Below are 18696 nucleotides of genomic sequence, written 5' to 3'. Positions count from 1 at the left end.
TTGATTCGCGATGGAAGAATCAAATAACGAGGCTATGAATACAAGCCTCGAACTATCAGACAAAAGACGAGAAGCTGCTTTCGTCCGAATGGCCGCCCAAAAGCAGCGAATCGAAAGATATTATAATTAAAGAACCAAGCTCCGCCATTTCAAGCTTGGGGACTTAGTGTTGAGAAAGATTACCATCAATACCCGAAATCCGAATGAAGGGAAGCTAGGACCGAATTGGAAAGGACCATATCAAGTACTCAAGAACATCAGAAAGGGGTCGTACAGGATCAGCGTTATAAACGGCAAACAGCTATCAAGCAACTGGAATGTATCACATCTAAAACGGTACTACTGCTAAGGTACAACCTTTCCATATTCATTTATATCTCAAAACTGACCCCTGCAGAAGTCCGAACAAGGGACGGATCTCTCGCTAGAAAGCACGTGTTGCACTCTTTTTCCCTTAGACCGGTTTTATCCCAAATGGGTTTTTCGGTAAGGTTTTTAATGAGGCAACCATTGATCGTGCATCATTTACGACAATATCCGAGGTCCCGCAAGAGAGTTATTTCACAGCAACAGGGTCCCAATAGGAAAAACTGTAAGAGCCAAATGGTCAAAGCGAACCATGCTCATATAGATTGGCCCAAACCCAGGCGTGTAATAACGTGCGAAGAAAGTTCTCTTCTTTATCGGCATCTTATATCCAATAAAATTTCCTCTATTTTGAGATTTATTGTGCAATCAGAATTAAGATACATTCGACCATTAAGCCTACGGACTACATTACTTCGAGTTCGAATCATTCACTCGACCAAGCCTACGGGCTATTTTTCTTTCGAGTTCGAGCAAACACTCACTCGACCATTAAGCCTATGGGCTACATTACTTCGAGTTTGAATCATTCACTCGACCAAGCCTACGGGCTATTTTTATTTCGAGTTCGAGCAAACACTCACTCGACCATTAAGCCTACGGGCTACATTACTTCGAGTTCGAATCCTTCACTCGACCAAGCCTACGGGCTATTGTTATTTCGAGTTCGAGCAAACACTTACTCGACTATTAAGCCTACGGGCTACATTACTTCGAGTTCGAATCATTCACTCGACCAAGCCTATGGGCTATTTTTATTTCGAGTTCGAGCAAACACTCACACGACCATTAAGCCTGCGGGCTACATTACTTCGAGTTCGAATCATTCACTCGACCAATCCTATGGGCTATTTTTATTTTGAGTTTGAGCAAATACTCACTCGACCATTAAGCCTACGGGCTACATTACTTCGAGTTCGAATCATTCACTCGACCAAGCCTGCGGGCTATTTTTATTTCGAGTTCGAGCAAACACTCACTTGACCATTAAGCCTACGGGCTACATTACTTCGAGTTCGAATCATTCACTTGACCAAGCCTGCAGGCTATTTTTATTTTGAGTTCGAGCAAACATTCACTCGACCATTAAGCCTACGGGCTGCGTTAATTCGAGTTCGATTCATTCATTCGACTAAGCCTACGAGCTACATTAATTCGAGTTTGAATCATTCACTCGACTAAGCCTATGGGTTACATTAATTCGAGTTCGAATCATTCACTCGACTAAGCCTATGGTTATATTTCTTCAAGATCGAATCATTGCCCCAAGTTTGAGTAAACGTTCGCTCTGTTACAGAGTCTACGAGGTCCAAATTTGATTAAGTTGTTTGAAACATTGTGGAAACATTCATAAGGTGAATAAAGTCCTCGCAAGACGGGAAACAAAAATAGAAACAAGTTGGCAAAAAGGGAGATATGTCTATACACAAATTTATCTGCATGGGTGATTACAACGTAAAAATTGAGAACTAAATTTATCGACCGGAAGTGGTCTCTTCTTTATTAGGTTCTCCCCCCCCCCCCCCATTTTCGGATTCGCTCTTGCTCCCATCGTCGTTGTCATCACCATCAGAAACCAGAGCTTCAGCATCTGCTTCGAGTTCTTTTGCCCTTTTTATCTCTTCAGTGAGATCGAAGCCACGAGCATGAATCTCCTCGAGAGTTTCCCTTCTGGATCGGCACTTAGCAAGTTCGGCGACCCAATGCACTCGACTATCGGCAGACTTGGCTGCCTCTCTTGCCTGGACTTGGGCAGCTTCAACATCGGCCCGGTAGATGGCCACGAGCGCATCCGCATAGGCCTTTGCCTTTTCAGCATCACATTCGGCCTTGGCGAGTACATAGGCCAACCGAGCCTCAAGCTCCTCAATTCTTCTTGCTTGAACCAGGCCTTTTTCCTTCATTTTCTAAAGTTGGGTTTTGGACGATGATAACCGGGCTCGAGCAGTCTCTTTTTCTGCAGCAAAGCGGTCCATACCTTCTTTCCACCGCAAGGACTCCATCATTATTACGTCGACCTCCTCACGAAGCTTCCCGATCATCTCGATTTTTTGCTGTAGCTGTGAGACCGAAATGTTAGCTATCGTTTCGGTATCAAGCCCATAGGCTTTCAAAAGCATCATTACCTGCTCAGACAAATCATTCTGATCTCGATAAGCCTTGGCCAGCTCAACTCGGAGATCTTTTATTTCCTCCTCTCTCTCTGCCCTAAGGAAAGTCTAAGGGAGTTCCTCTCGTCAGTAGCGCGGTGTAGGTCGACCGCGTATCGATGCAGCTCATTCTGGGAATGAGAACATTGTTCTCGATGGACTGCCGCTTCCTACAAAGAAACAAGAAGCAATGTTAACGAAAAGCGAACATAAATATGGTACCGACAAAATAATTTTAAAGGCTCACCTGATTTAAAGCCTGCCACAATCCGTGAAAAAAGATCTGATTCATCACCGGCACCGGCAACGTCCTCAATACCGGTAAACAGGTCACGAAATGGATCTTCTTCATCGTGAGGCCTGTCTAGATCGAGGGCTTGATCTTCCCGAATCACCCCTGTGGAAAAAGCGGGAAAGGTAGGCGAATCCTCGATCGCTGCTGCCCCAAATGACTCGCTTGGAGCGTTCCCCTCGGCTCGGAGGGGTTCGAGGAACTCTTTGATTGTATCCCCTGTCGGTTGACTCCGATGAGAGGCGTCTTCGACATCCGATAGTTCGAGGACTCTACTTGAATCTTTCTCCGGTATGTCTTCAGTTCGAGGCGGAGCCTCATAGAGCATCATCGATCCAGCCGGCGATGAGGCATCGGTGGCTCTCTTCGTTCGGACCGCTAGCGCGGACTCATTGTTCTCTTCTTCTTCTTCTTCTTCTTCTTCTTCTTCATCTTCATCCTTTAGACGCAGAACGGATTCCACGGTCAAAGGAATGACATTCTTGTTTGGATTACGAGCCGTCCTCTTCTTCAGTTTTGGATATTTGGGAACCGAGGCTCTCTTCCTTTTATTTTCCTTCACTGGCTTTGGGACAGAGGTCAAAACATCCTCCTCATTGGACAGGGGCCTCAAGACCGCGTCTTTACCCAAACCCGCATATGGGAAACCTTATAAAAAATATTTTGAGAAACGCCTCGTTCGGATCATCAGAGTCCGAGAAATGAGCTTACCGTGATTTTTGGCCTCCCACCGACCATTTGACAAATCACGCCATGAGCGCTCGGCGTATGTGGAGGTCGAAACAAGAGCTCGTACCCAGTTCTTGAGATCGGGAACCGCTCCGGGCATCCAAGGAAATGCTACATCACAAAAGGAGGAGTGTCGATAAGAGAATAAATGTAAGAACAAAATAGAAGCAACAGCAAGATCACACTTACGTTTAATATTCCACTCTTCGGGAAAGGGCATCTTTTCAGTCGGAATCAGGTCCGAAGTCCTTACTCGAACGAACCTGCCCATCCAACCCCGGTCCCTGTCCTCGTCAATACTCGAGAACAGAGCCTTGGTAGCCCGACGCTGGAGTTTTATTAACTCTTCTAAAAAAAGTCGGGGACGGTACAGCCGGATAAGATGATCGAGGGTGAACGACATCCCCTCGATTTTGCTCATAAAATATCGGATCAGGATAACGATCTGCCACAAAGAAGGATGGACCTGGACTAGGATTACTGATATTGTCGGCAGAAGTCAATAATGACGGAATCGAGGGGACCCAAAGTGAAAGGGTAAGTATATACATTCAAAAACCCTTTCACGTAAGAAGTGATATCTTCGTCAGGTGTAGGTATTATTACTTCTTTTTCACCCCAATTTCAATCCTTCTTTAACAGATCAGGGTGCTTCTCGGCTATCGAACACATGTACCTCGATACCGGCTCACACCGGCCAGGGACCGATGAACCTTTCTCAACCTTAAAATCTGAAGTAAGGACACACGCCTCAGGAACGCACTCCTCAGGCCATGGTTCTGCCGGTGTCTCATCAGCGACACACTGTGAAGATGGAGCCTTCTCTTTCTGAGGAATGGTTTGCGATGTTTTCGCCATTTTTGAATTCAAAAGTAAGGAAAAGAAGAAAATGACAGAGATTTGGCAGAATTGAAGAGGGGTTTTTGCGGAAAGAAATCATAGCTTTACTGGTAAGATGGAGAGTACGAAGAACTTGGGAAATATTGGAAGGTAGAAGATGTAAAAATGGTAAAAGATAAAAGTAAAGGTTATTTATAGGTTCAAACGATGGTGGTTCAATATCAGCAGTGGCCGACCACCGCCTGACATGCATTAAATGCCTTGAAAGACTAAACCGACGGGACAACTACTAGATGCGTCATGGTCGAACCCGATGGAAACGACAAGATATAATCCGATCGAGCTGTTGAAAATCTTATCGTTTCTCGCCATATTCTTTCTGAGAAACGAGGGGACTATCTGTATACGGTCGAAATAGATTTCAGCCTTGGCATGTCCGATCGAGTTCGAAGGGTGATGTATCAAAGTAAGATCCCAAAGGGGGGACGAACTAACCTCGAACCCGGGGAGGCCGGTCTGTGTCGAAATCGATATCATAATCAAACTCGAATAAGAATCGAGCCATGATGCAGGATAGACCTATCGTACTGATAATTCAGAGACCAACCAACATTGACCTGGAATCAATTCGAGGGCTCGAACCAAGATCACAAGTTCGAGCCGAAATCAAGCTCAAACCAAAATCGAGGATTCTAAGCAAGATCGAGCTCGCAGACAAAAGCCGTTGCAATCCCACTAGAGAGAATCTTGGCAGAAATTATGGAAAAGCTGACTTATCATGGGTCTCCCACTGAATGTTTATTTTATTATGCTTGGAGCCGAATCCCTCCACTATAAAAGGGCTTGGTTATCATTTCTGTAGGCAGGGTTTTTCTGAGACTTACATTGTAATAAAAAGTACTATATTCTTCTACAGTAAAGAATCGCTCTTTCAGTTTCTTAGATTGATTCTATTTGTCGAATCCTAAGGTTCATTGTTCTTAACAACCTTATCTATATTGCATTCTCTCTAATCTACATTTATATTTTATTTATCCTTGCATTTTGTATCAAGTTACGCCACATATTCTCGGAACTGCGTATAAATTCAACTCTATCCATTTTTCGTGTAAACACATACATATATTGAGTAATTCTTGTACCAAAATATAGATATAATAAAGTCACCTAACTCATGAAAAACTTTTCTCATTGTTGACTTTCTTCCCATAAGTTTTTCATATGGCCTTGAAAGGAGCTGGTTTTAAAAGGTAAATTTTACATAATCATTCAAGTTAAGCGTTGTAATATAAAAGTCATTTTTCCTTTGTTTGTAACATAAAAATCATCTTTCTAAAGCCTAATTAACACAAATATGACAATGGTCGAAATATGTTTTTTTTGCCCGGAAAAGTAATATGGCTTCTTAATTTCTTAATAAAAAGGGTTAATTTCACAGAAGTCTGCTCCAGATTTCGCCTTGTAACAATGAATTCTCTTGTAGTTTATGATATTACGCTTATCTCTCATATATTGTTTTTGTAGTAATTGTCTTAACCTATTTATAAAAACTACTAACTTGACTAAGTTACCTTACTGATATATACTTCAGCTGAATTAATTTTATAAATATATTTTTATTTAGAAGAATTCCTTCATAATCACATTTCACAATAATGTTTCTCGATCAACATGCGGGACATCGAAAGTGTCTCTATCCAGTTCCTAATTAAATGATATCAGAATTATCTTCTAAACTTACCATCTCATTCAGGAATTCTTCTCCATGGATTTTTTGTTTGGAATTGAATCAATAATGTGATTAAGTATCACTAGAAGGATATTGAGCCTGATCATCATCACAATCAGCATTTGATGAATCATAAATTCTCCTAATTAAAGGGCTCTTTGCAATCTTTAATTCTTCACATATGAAAATTTTAGCCATGATCAACTTTAACTCATATACTTCAGATATTAGATGTTTTCTTGTTTTTTGCTATTCTGATTCGTTTTTTTCTTCTAGATTTTTATCTTGTTAATTTTCTGTCCGCTTCGTCTCCATGTCAATTCTTGATTTCTTTGATTTTCACTATTTCGGTGTCTTTATTTTACAGAATTTAAAAATATTAATAAAATCTATTTAACAAAAGAGTATATTATGAGAGTAAACAAGTTAAATTTTAATTTTTATAATAGGCTAAGATAATTATTAAAAAAATTAACATAAGTGAGATTAAAAAAAATAAAAAATAAACGTAAATATCGTTAACCACAACGGAAGTTAGTGTTACAAGCCAAAACACAAAGGGAGGTCTCTTAAACTAACCTTTTTATTAACCAAATGAAGATAGCCACATCAGTTTCAGGCCAATAATAGCATCTTCCAGCCACTTTTGTATTTTTATTAAATAGGCTTTAGAAAGATGATTTTGTGTTTAAAAAAAAGTGATTTTTATGTTACAAAACTTAACTTGAATGACCATAAGTGGAATTTATCTGGTCTTAAACTTTTGACCTTTGGGGCAGGTCACTTGACCATCACGAAAACTTATAACTTTTGATCTTGAAGTTTGCCCAATTTGATTAAATGACCTGCCCCAAAGCCAAATTATGGTGTCCTATTTTTGCCATTTTTGGATACACTTTTATTATTGAATAAGTTTTTAAGGAGTTTGAAAAACACCTTTGCCCCTAAAATAAAAAGAGATGGGAAGCGTGGATTCCTTTGCTTAGCCCTTTAACTAGATATAAAAAAAAGTCCTTGCTTTCTCCATACTCCAAATGATATCAATCCCGTCTTCAGATAAGCCAAATTGACAAAAAGCTAAACATCTTTTTTCTTTCGCGCGAGAAGGAAAGCCTCTTGTTTTAGCGACTCTTCCTCTTTTCTAGGTTTTTTTCTGAGTGTTAAAACGATAGATTTTTCTTTTGCCAATGAATTGGATCCACTCCGATTCGATCAATAATGAGATTCTTAGCTAGAGAAAGGTTCTGTGACATGGATGCCGAAGCCAAATTTCCTAATCACAGTCATAAAAAAATTTCATAATATTCTTGACATTGTATATAAGATTTTGCATAATGTGTACATAACATACCTAAGATCACTTGATTTTAGTCAGAAGCCCAAGATAGACGACGCGCCTAGCTATGTTCATCTTGCGAAAATTAAAGAACTAGGAGACACAAGTGAATTGTGTTAAAACAAATGAAATGTCTGAATATTACCATAAATTCATATAAGATTTGACTTAAAACATAAGTTAGAAGGAAGAAAAGGCAGAGGATTGTACATTCTAATCCGAGTGCCTTGTAGGATGTTGGCTCTGATGTAGAAATTGGCTTATCATCTATCTAAACTCTTAGAACCAGGTCAATTACTTCCAACTTGAAAAACTTGTTAGTTTAATTTTCATTTTTCATTCCACCTCTATTTAATTTATACGCCTGATGATTTAGAAGATTCCTCATAGACATATATATATGTAGAAGACATTTTAAACTTGTATTGGATACACAAATAATAGTACGGAAAACCAAACTGGAAGGATTAACAAAATCAAACAACCATTGTGTATAATTAGAACAATAACTATTTAAATACCACCTGTGAAAGCTAGAACAGTCTGCATAGCTGTGAGTACGAGGAGTATGCCAGCTGCCACAGTTGAAGTTCCTACCCACAGACTATTAAAATAATTGCGCTTCAAACTTGCCTTCATTAGGTTCCATGTTTGTTCACAATGTTGAACCAATTTTCTGCATTCTTCTTCGTAATAGAAGTCCTCATGTGAAATGGAGACTCCTTTCCCGATCTTGTTAAAAAGGGTAGCTATTTCTTTGTCCTTCCCTATCCTATTCTTGATAATTCCTTTTCGGCGTAGCAAATTCAGATCTTTCTCCGAGTCGATAAGATAATCCATGAAAATTGCAAAATCACTGAAATATCTAGGACCATGTACATGAATCGACTGTTGCTCATACGCTATCAGATTCCGAAGGAGAGTCTCCGTATCATCAGTGACTTTAAAACTAGGAATTTTTATTAGCCCGTTTTCAAATTTGATATCAAATAAACTTGTGTTATCTCCGTAGTTTTCTTCCTCCAAGTAATCATAAATATATCCGACTTTTACGAAGCTAACTCCATATTCGGAAAGTTGCGTTGCATTTGGCATGACGTTATGCCCCGTTAGGTGGTCCTTATCTATTGGCTTATCTTTTGACCTAATTATTCGCAAAGGATTACAACATAAACTTTTCCAGAAATGTTCCGTTTCCATGCTAGGATTCGTAAGGCTAGTAGTTTTAATATCTGAAGGGTGACATGACATGTGTACAACTTGAAGTAAATGTTTGATTTCTGCGGCATTACCTTCACTCTCAAGATAGGATGCAGGGGTCATCTTCGGTAAATCAAGGAAAAAGGTCCTCTTCACCATTTTTATGAATGGTATTTTATCTTCCTCATCTTTAGTCATGTGATGAAGTTTTGTGAGGACAAAGAAAGCAAGTTGGTTTTCTAGTAACAACAAGTCACGACGTATTTGATTATCTAGGCAACCTCCAGAGATAATCCAATCTTCTCCTTCTGGACACATTCCACAACGCTCTCGGATGTATTCAACTAGAAAACAACCATCAAGTAACAATATTTTTGAAAATTTGGCAACAATATCCCTGTCAAGGTTTTCTATATCATCATAACACTTTAATGCTTCATCCTCCAATTCTCTAATGCAACTTTCCACATCAATCCCCTCTTTCCTGCGGAGGAACCGTTGCAGGTAACACACTTTGTACTTTTCCATGGAGCGAAATTTAGGATTGTGTTTATGGTAAGGACCAATGGAGATCACCTTTGGCTCATAAGCACCTGAATTTGATTCACTCAACCCCACACTTACTTTGAATATGGTACAACATTTGCTAGATGAGTCGTTGATATCCGCAAATATTTCATCAAGGATTTGATTCGCAGGTTTATTTGTTGTCATTCCTGATCGATCTTCACCATTTGTTTCCCTTATCTCAATTAAATGATCCACTTTCCTCCCTTCTTCTATCTGTAATTAATGGAAATAAGTCATATCATTTCCTTGTATTGTGTTTCTTTTCTCCACATAAATTGTCAATAAATAATGATCAGATAAAATAAAAATATGAAGAAAGATTTTCTCCTCGTTTTCCGAACTTGATACACTAATCTCCCGCTATGCGCAGGGTCCGAGGAAGAGCTGAACCACAAGGGTCTATTGTACACAGTCTTACCCTGCCTTTTTGCAAGAGCATGTTTCCACGACTTGAACTCGTGACCTCCTGGTCACATGACAACAACTTTACCAGTTACGTCAAGGTTCATCCTCATCCTTTTCCAATCAAGACTGAAAATTGTCCAAAATAAAAATTGAAATTGTTTCAGAGATTTCTCCTCACATTTGCTTTATTACACTAAACTCCCTTGTATTTTGCGATATTTCGATTACCTCTCTCACTTTGATGTTTCTATATTTTTAACCCATTTATCATTAATATAAACAATTATAGCTTGACTAACTTGCCTTACTAATATTCTCTTTTGTTTAATTAATTTTATACACATCTTTTACTACTCTTTTTTCCTTTTTATTTGTTCTATTAATTATTAATGCTTAAATAAAGAAAAAATGCATGGGTGAGTTCCAGAAGTCTACACACATATAAAATTCTAGTTTTTTATTTTCTTAACTTTTCACTTAGAGCGTGTTTGGAAAGCCACCTAAGAATTGGATTTGGGTGTAATTGAGTGTATTTACACAGTTTGGCATGTTTGTCTGACCAAGTAATTACTTGGTCAACATGGAATTGGGTGTAATTGGAGAGGTGTAATTACACTCTCCAATTCTCTAGGGGAAGGTGAGAATTGGTGGTAATTACAAGGTTACTTTTAAATTTCTTTCCTTTTTATTTTAATTTTAGTTTATTTTCTTTATAACTTTTTATTTTCATTATTTTAATTTCTTTTTATTTTATTTATTATTTTTAATTTATTTTTGAATTCTAAAATATATTTTCTTTGTACATTATTTATCTTTTATTTCTCTACCTTTACTTCTTGTGATTCTATTTAATTGCTCCTATATTTTATTTTTTATTTGTTTTCTTTTCTTTATTTTGTGTAACTGCGTTATTATTCTAGTTTTTGAAACTACACCCTTTAATATTAGAAATATTGAATCATTAACATGACATATAATTAAAGTAGAAATTGTTGAATGAGGTTATAAACTTATTATATATGTTTCCTATTCTTAAGTTGTATCGGAACTTATTTTTATTATGTTGAAATTTGACATATGTTAACGTATTCTTTTGTGAGATTTTGAAATTGTGTTATATTTATAGTTTCAATTTACTTATTTTAGTAGTATTGGCTTGTTATTTCACATTGCATGTTGTTAATATTTTAGTTAGAATTGATAGATTAGTTTTGTCAAACATTTGCATAATGTTATGACATTATATTTATAAATATTAATTTATTTTATTGAACATGCATTCCATGATATTGTTACACAACATATGTTTTTAGTTTTATAATTAATTAAACTAAATATTATTAATTTGAAAAATATATATCAATTATTTTTACAATATTAGTTATAAATATATGATTACTAATTAGTTCATATTCAAGATAAAATATGCATCTTAAATACCAAATCTACTATCATTTATACTTCTAAAAAAATTATTTATATGCATATATTTATTATGTTAACTTTTAAATATTGATAATTACTTCATTTGAAATTTAATCTAACTGCGTAATTATACTTGTGCAACAAAACAACACACTTGTAATTATACTGTAATTATGTTATGACTAACAAACATGTCATCATAATGACTAGGCTGTGTAATTACTACCCTAGTAATTACACCAATTTTAATTACCGGATGACTTTCCAAACAGACCATTTGATTAAGTTATATCAAAGTCAAAAACTAAAAGAAAAGAAAAACAATTAAAATAATAAGTAACAAAAAATAAAAACAAACAAAAAGAAACAAAAAAAAGCAATTCCGAAAAGGCAATTCATAAATAAAAAAAACAATTTACTAAAAATAAGCGGTGAGTAGAGAAAATAGAAAGTCTATAGTGCCTCAAGAAGAGTAACACGAAGGACAAACAGAGCCGTCTGGACCAGAGCAAAGCTATCGTTACCCAAAAGTAATAAAGATGAATTTATTTTTTGGTTATATTACTTATTCTTTCCGGTCCACAATAGGTTATTTTTTGTCTTTGACACACCCTTTAATAATACAAACTCTTAGAAAATAAATAAATATTTTAACTAAATTATCCTTAATTAATTTTGCATATTGTTAACGTGAAGCATTGTGATATGTAAATATGGGCAAATTTGAAAAGCTATAGTTAATTCATTCTTGATTATGTAAAAAGGACAGTTATTTTGGATCAAAATAAAAAGGCCAAAAAGTCAGTATTATGGACCGGAGAGTGAAGTACACCATATATGACTTCATTTATTTTTGAATTAAAGAAGTATAGCGTGGTGTGTGTGTGAGAGAGAGAGAGACCTCATTTACAGAAGTTTGATCAAGAAGTGGAATTTGATGATCCATTTGGGTAATCTCAATATGATGTGCCATTCTTCTTGAAACTGCAATTCCTACAACAGAGAGAGACAGGGAGATGGGTTAAGACTTTATTCTATCAACCCAAAGTAATTACAATTTGCAGCTGTATTAACTTCTACTTTTTTGCCAAAAAATAAAAAAAGAAAATACAATACATTTTAAGAAATGGAAACACAAAGGATTGACATGTCATAATAGATAGATAGTGACGATTTATATAGTTGATTCTAGTTATCTTGAGATTGAAGCGCACATAATTGCAGTTGAACTGACATCATGTATTCTTCTTTGTAATAGAAGTAATATGAAATTGCAACCCCTTTCCCAATTTTATCTGAGTCGATAAAATAATCCATGAAAATAGAAAAATCACTGAAATATCTAGGATATTCATCAGATGATTGTTGCTCGTATGCTATAAGATTTAATTTCTCGTCTCCGTATAGTCAAAGACTTCAAAATAAGGAATTGTCATCACTCCATTCTCAAATTTAATGTCAAATAAACTTGTGTTATCTCCAAGGTCGCAATCTTCCTCCAATCTTATATAAATGTTTTCAATTTTTGAAAATGTAACTCTAGCTTCGCGAAGCTCTGTTGCATTGAGCATGTTAGCATCCCATGTTTGGTAGTCCTTATCATTTGGCATATTTTTCAACCTAACCATATGTAAAGGATTCCAACATAAGCTTTTCCTGCAATGTTCCATTTCCAAACTAGGGATTTCAAGAGTAAGGCTAGTTTTCTTCTCCAAAGGGTGACATGACATGTGTATTAGTTGAAATAAATTTGTGATGTTTTTGGCATCAGTTTCAGTCTCAAGAAAGGATGCAGGGCTTATCTTCAGGAATGAAGAATTAAAGGTCTCCTTCACCAATTTTATGAATGGTACTATTGGATCCATAGTCATGTCGTGAAGCTTAGTAAGGACAAAGAAAGGAAGTTGGTTTTCTTGTAATAACAAATCTTGACGTACTTGACCATCTATGCAACTGTAGGGGATAATAATGTTTTCTTTTATTGGCCACAAAAGTTTAGGTGATTCGAAGCTCGTCGCTCGAAATCATGATGATGGCGTGGATTTAGAACACAAAAAATTGAAAATCATCCCAAATTCTTGTTTTATGGCTCTAAAACGTCAAAAAATGAAGAACAATCACTATTGTTCATTATGTCGTTTCTGATGGGCCCACGAATTCATGATGTTGGTGTGGACTTGAACAGTATTGTTATCACTATAAATATCCTCCATATCATCATAATACTTTAGTGCCTCATCTTTCAATTTCTCCAATTCACAAATGCAAGTTTTAACTCCTGAGAAACCGTTGTAGGTAACGTAATTATAGTTCTCCATTGAGCGTATTAATTGTGAATTCTTCTTATGGTAAGGACCAATAGAGACCAACATTGGCTTATAAGCATATGGATTTGATTCACTTAGCCCCACACTTACTCTAAATATGATACAGGATTTGGTAGATGAATAGTACAAATCTAAATATATTTGATCAAGAATTTGATTTGTCTCGATTAATTGATCCACATTCCTCCCTTCTTCTATATGTAATTAATGAAATAGAGTCATAATTTTTTGCAATAGGAGTTTCAAGCTAATTTACAAAAGTTTGACGCTGATAGCCTCTTTGGCCAAGCTTTTTTAATCCTAGAAGTACTTTCTTTTTCAAAGTTGAAATGTTTGACCAAGCTTTTGGAAGAAAAAAAAGTACTTTTGAGGAGAAGCTAAGCAGAAGTAGTTTTGGAGAAGCAGAAAAAGTAGCTTCTCTACAAATCACTTTTTTGAAAAGCACTTTTGAGAAAAATATACTTGAACCAATTTTAAAAGCTTGGCCAAACACTAATTGCTGCTCAGAAGTATTTTTCAAATTAATTGGCCAAACACTAACTGTTTCTCACCAAAAGTACTTTTGAGAAAAAATACTTCTCAAAATAAGTTGATTTTTGTAGTTTGGGCAAACAAGCTATGAAACTGTTTGAAAAGGAAGTATAAGCAAAACTTCATGATAACAATAGGACAGAGGAGGGCGTACATAAGTCGGTTTGGTTAAGTTTTTTCATTTATCAATCCAACGTATTATGTTTGTTGGCTATATCTATAAACCAAATCAAAATAAAAAATGGGATAATGCATAAAATCCTTCTCGACCTATGACCATATTACCAACTACACACCTTTTTTTTCGGAGGTCCTATTACCCTTGATCTATTTTAAAGTAAAATTATTTACCCCTTAAAACGGTACAACCAGATATGTACAAAGTGGTGAAATACACGCGCCTAAAACGTCTATTTCTTACTTAAAAACTTTTTTTCACCTTTTTCTCCTTTTTCCTTATTTTCCTATTTGCAAACCTTTATTAACATATCCTGCCAAAAGGCAAGCTCCATCTCCAAAAGATTGACAATCTGGACGTCACCGATTTTTCTTTGCATTATGGCTTTTGTAAGTATGAATTTTAAATTTAGTAACTTTGCTAATGGGACAACTAATGATTAAACCAAAATATTTGTAGTCCTTCCACTCATGGTATCATCACATCTCGCTAGACATGGATTTGGATATGTCTAACATAAAGTATTTCTTAAAGCATTCTATTTTTCTCTTTCCTAATTTCTCAATCATTTTTCATTTCAATGGCCAGAACTTGTTAAACGCTAGATGTCCATCCCGATCTTTGTTTTTATCACGACTTACCGTATACGGTGAGATCTTTATTCTCCGATAAACTGAGTTTTTGATGGGTTTTATATAATACTTATTTGATATTGTTAGATGTTGCCGGAGAATGAAACTCCGACGAAGACCCTTGCTCCGGCGAAACTCCATTGTTGTTGACTGTTTTGACTATTAGTAGGTTCTTCACTGAATCATGATCGTTGCTCCATCTAATTGTAGCTCTGTTTCTGTCATTAAACATATCTGCTTTTGATTTCTCGGTTGATTTGCGTTATATTGGATTTTCGCTCAGGCATTTCGCCGCTGAAACGATGTCTCCCTTGTTCGTGCAAGAAGAGATTTAGAAGACGAAGGAGACTAATTAATTAGATATAATTAATTGTGTAATGTCCAATCAAAAGATGACACTTGTACATGTTAATCAATTTTAAAATTATTTTTGTAACTTCCACTTGCCCTTAAGAGAGTGTGCATACTCTCTATGCCACATCATCACTTAGGGTGGTGTTTATTATACTTTAAAATAGTTCATGGGGTAATAGAATTCCCGAAAAAAAAAGTGTGTAGTTGGTAATATGGTAATAGGCCGGGGAGGATTTTATACATTATCCATAAGAAATAAAATTCCTAAACACTTCCTACCTTTGTTTCTTTTTATTCAAAAATACAGACAAAAATAAAAAAGGGAAGCTCGGCGCCCAAGATATTCCGGGCTCATGCAGGTGCGGTAATGGCCGCACCCTAAGGAGTGTGATGTAGAAAGTCTACCCTAACGCTAGTCTTAGTGGCTGCTTCCACAGCTCGAATCCGTGACATGTCACATAGAGATAAGTTTATAATTGTTTCAAGGTTCCCCTTCACAAATATAAAGTAAAATGAAAAATTATTGCTTGTGCGTATTGAGGGAGATAGAGTTGGAGAGAGAGAGTGAGGGAGGGAGGGAGGGAGGGAGGGAGGGAGAAAGACCCCATGTTCTGTAGTTTGATGAAGCAGTGGAGTTCGGTGATTTATTGGGGTAATCTCAATAGAGTGTGGCATCCCTCTTACTTAACTTTCTTGACCTGTAATTACTATGTAAAAAGTTTACGGAGTGCCCTATTTGGTCCTCCTCATTTAACCTATACTCATTTTTTAATTTTTTTTAAGTAGTATCCAAAGTTTAAACAACTTCAGGCCTCCTCCTCCTCATTCTTGTTCTTCTTCTTATATAGTGATTTTATATGGTGTTTTGTGAACATATTTTAAGGTAGTTTATGATGTTTTACAGTGGTAAGCTGTTTCGAAGCTTTATTTTTCTCATTTGGAGTAGATTTAGGTGTTAAATCGTGTATTGAATTGTAAAAATTCGAAGAACAAATTTTTATTTTTGGGCAATTTGCACTTAAGGCCAAAGACTTCAGGCCTCTTTGGCCTTAAGTACATGAAAATGTTGGTCGCACTTCAGACCTATTTGGCCTTAAGTGCATCTAAAGTGTAATTTTTTCACTTCAGACTTATTGGCCTTAAGTATATGAAACTATTGGTTGCACTTCTGACCTATTTGTCCTTAAGTCTGAAGTGCAAATTTTTCACTTTAGACTTTTTGACCTTAAGTGTGTGAAACTATTGGTTACACTTCACATCTATTTGGTCTTAAATGTATAAAACCATTGGTTGTACTTCAGACATATTTGGCCTTAGTTTTTACACTTTAGACTTAATTGACCTTAAGTGCGTTGCACTTCAGACTATTTTTTTTTAACTTCAGACCCGATAAGCCTGAAGTTAATTGTAAAGTGGGTAGGTTTGCAAGTTTTTTTGCGAAGTAGTTATAGCTTCAATTGTGACCCCAAAATCGGGTATAAATACAAAAGCCCAAATTCCTACAAATGACAAATCTGGTTAAAATGGTCTGGTATCAAATTCTTTTAATAACTAGTCATAGATGGCTATTATTGTTAAATCCAATTCATTGCAGAACTCGATTTGAAAAGCCCAAAAGAAAAAAAAACATCAACTCTCGTCCTACATGTCTTGCCATAACATGTTAGAAATTTTATTGAAAGAACTACGTGGGTGTTTGGACATAAAAATTGTAAAATTTCGGAAAAAAGTAAAATTATTTTTCAAAGTAGTATTTAAAAATTATAGTTGTGTTTGGATATGAATATAAATTGGAGTTGTTTTTGAAATTTTGTGAGTGATTTGAAGGGAAAATTTTGAAAAATAACCTTTTGGAGTTTTTCAAATTTTCGAAAAATACCAAAATTCAATTTCAACTGAAATGTGAAATTTTTATGGCCAAACACTAACTAATTATAAAAAAAGTAAAAAAAAAGTCGAAAAAGTAAAAAATTTCTTATGGCCCAACGGGCCCTTAGTTATTCTATGAAATAAAAAACATCAGGAATTCTCAAATCGAATGATGAATATCGATGAATAAGAGTCTCAAATCCAAAATAAAATTATTAGACGAAATATATCTATCAGTGGCTTGTTTGGCTAAGCTGCCAATCGACTTATTTTGAGAAGTACTTTTAATAAAAAATGCATGTCTAAAAAGTGATTTGAGAGTAGTAGCTTGTATTTGGATAAATTATTTTAGAAATACTTTCATTTGCAGTATGTGTTTGGCCAATATTTTCAAAAGTAATTTTAATCGTCAAATTATGAAAAGGAAAAGTGCAGCCCGAAATTATGAAAAAGGAAGGTACTACTACTAATTAATTTAGTAATGAGGTATTTTTCATATGGGTAATCTTGTTCTAAAAATAAATAAAAAAACACTTATTTTGGACAAGCTATTTTCGTTTCTGCTTAAAAACTAAAATTAATTTGTTACTACTCAAAAACACTTATTTATTCGCCATAAACTTGGCCAAACACTTTCATTCTCTAAAGCAAGTGCTTTTTAAATTAATAAAAAAATACTTTTGGCCTTTAGATCAATTGACCAAACAATATGTCTGTGTGCTATGTGTCATGTCATTCAACTTGAAGTAGCAAAGAATATACTTTATTTATATGTTTAGCATATAACGAGAAAATTGCAAAAAAATGACCTTTTTTTCTTTCGTTGGTTCTCTTGCTTCTATGATGAGAGCTGGCCTTCAAATTTATAAGAGGAATCAGATCAAATATTATTTTCTAGGCTTTGTCGTTTTTCTTTGTTTTGCCTCTTTATTAGGTAAGAGTATTTAATATCTTTTTCTGATGTGGTACATATTTACTTTCTTTTTTGGCTTGCATGTGCTGGCTCTGAAGAATGCAAGAAAACGTGGACGTGATTTTTAATTATGGGGCTATTTGAGTCCGAGAACCTCAATTGGTCTATATGTGTTGGCCAATGAGAGAAGATAATGAGAAATACGTTGACTCCAAGTCAATGGTTATTTTCCTTGTTTGCGTCAATGGTGTACGATGATAGAAGCTGATAGAGAATGAGAAAAGTCAATGATTATTTTCCTCAATTATTTTCGAGGCTTTGTCGTTTTCTTTGTTTTGCTTTTTTATTAGGTAGGAGTATTTACTTTCTTTTTTGGCTTGCATGTGCTGGCTCTGAAGAATGCAAGCCTCAATTGGTCTATATTAAAAAACTGATACACATGTGAAAAAGGTGTGATGCCGACCTACCATCATATAATGATACTCCCTCTGTTTCAATTTAGATGAGGTAGTTTAACCCGACAGAGAGTTTAAGAAAAAAAAAAAAGACTTTTAAAATTTGTGATCTTAAAAACTTAAGTGGTAAAAGTTTTGTAGGGCCATGATCTTATTGTGGTTATAAAAACTTGTTATTAAAGGTAAAATAAAGAGTTTAAAGTTGAATTATTTTCAAATTTAAAAGTGTGTCATTTATTTTGGAACAGTCTGAAAATAAAAGTATCTTATTGGGAACCGAGGGAGTATCTGTCAAGAATATAAGGTAGAGGGTTTAGTGAGGTGAAGCAGTTGTTAGTTACATGGCCAAACTTAAAGCTAAAAGGGCCATGCTTCAGGACAATTATAAGTTAAAT

General features: G+C 35.5%; 1 protein-coding gene across 1 annotated transcript in view; it reads right to left on the bottom strand.

Annotated features, from left to right (window-relative positions):
- Positions 1-7847: 7847 nt before the first annotated feature.
- Positions 7848-18696, bottom strand: part of LOC104087565 (UPF0481 protein At3g47200-like) — a 64836-nt gene continuing 53987 nt past the window's right edge. Inside the window, exons 3-4 of the mRNA XM_070199614.1 lie at positions 11944-12035; positions 7848-9425 (exon numbers count right to left, since the gene is read on the bottom strand). Coding sequence (XP_070055715.1) covers positions 7956-9425; positions 11944-12015 — 1542 coding nt within the window. The 5' untranslated portion in view covers positions 12016-12035 and the 3' untranslated portion in view covers positions 7848-7955. The remainder of the gene's footprint in view (positions 9426-11943; positions 12036-18696) is intronic.

Source organism: Nicotiana tomentosiformis, chromosome 4 (assembly GCF_000390325.3).
Source record: "Nicotiana tomentosiformis chromosome 4, ASM39032v3, whole genome shotgun sequence".
NCBI classification, from domain to species: domain Eukaryota; kingdom Viridiplantae; phylum Streptophyta; class Magnoliopsida; order Solanales; family Solanaceae; genus Nicotiana; species Nicotiana tomentosiformis.
Note: the sequence above shows the minus strand (reverse complement) of the source record. Positions and strands in the feature narration are given on the sequence as shown.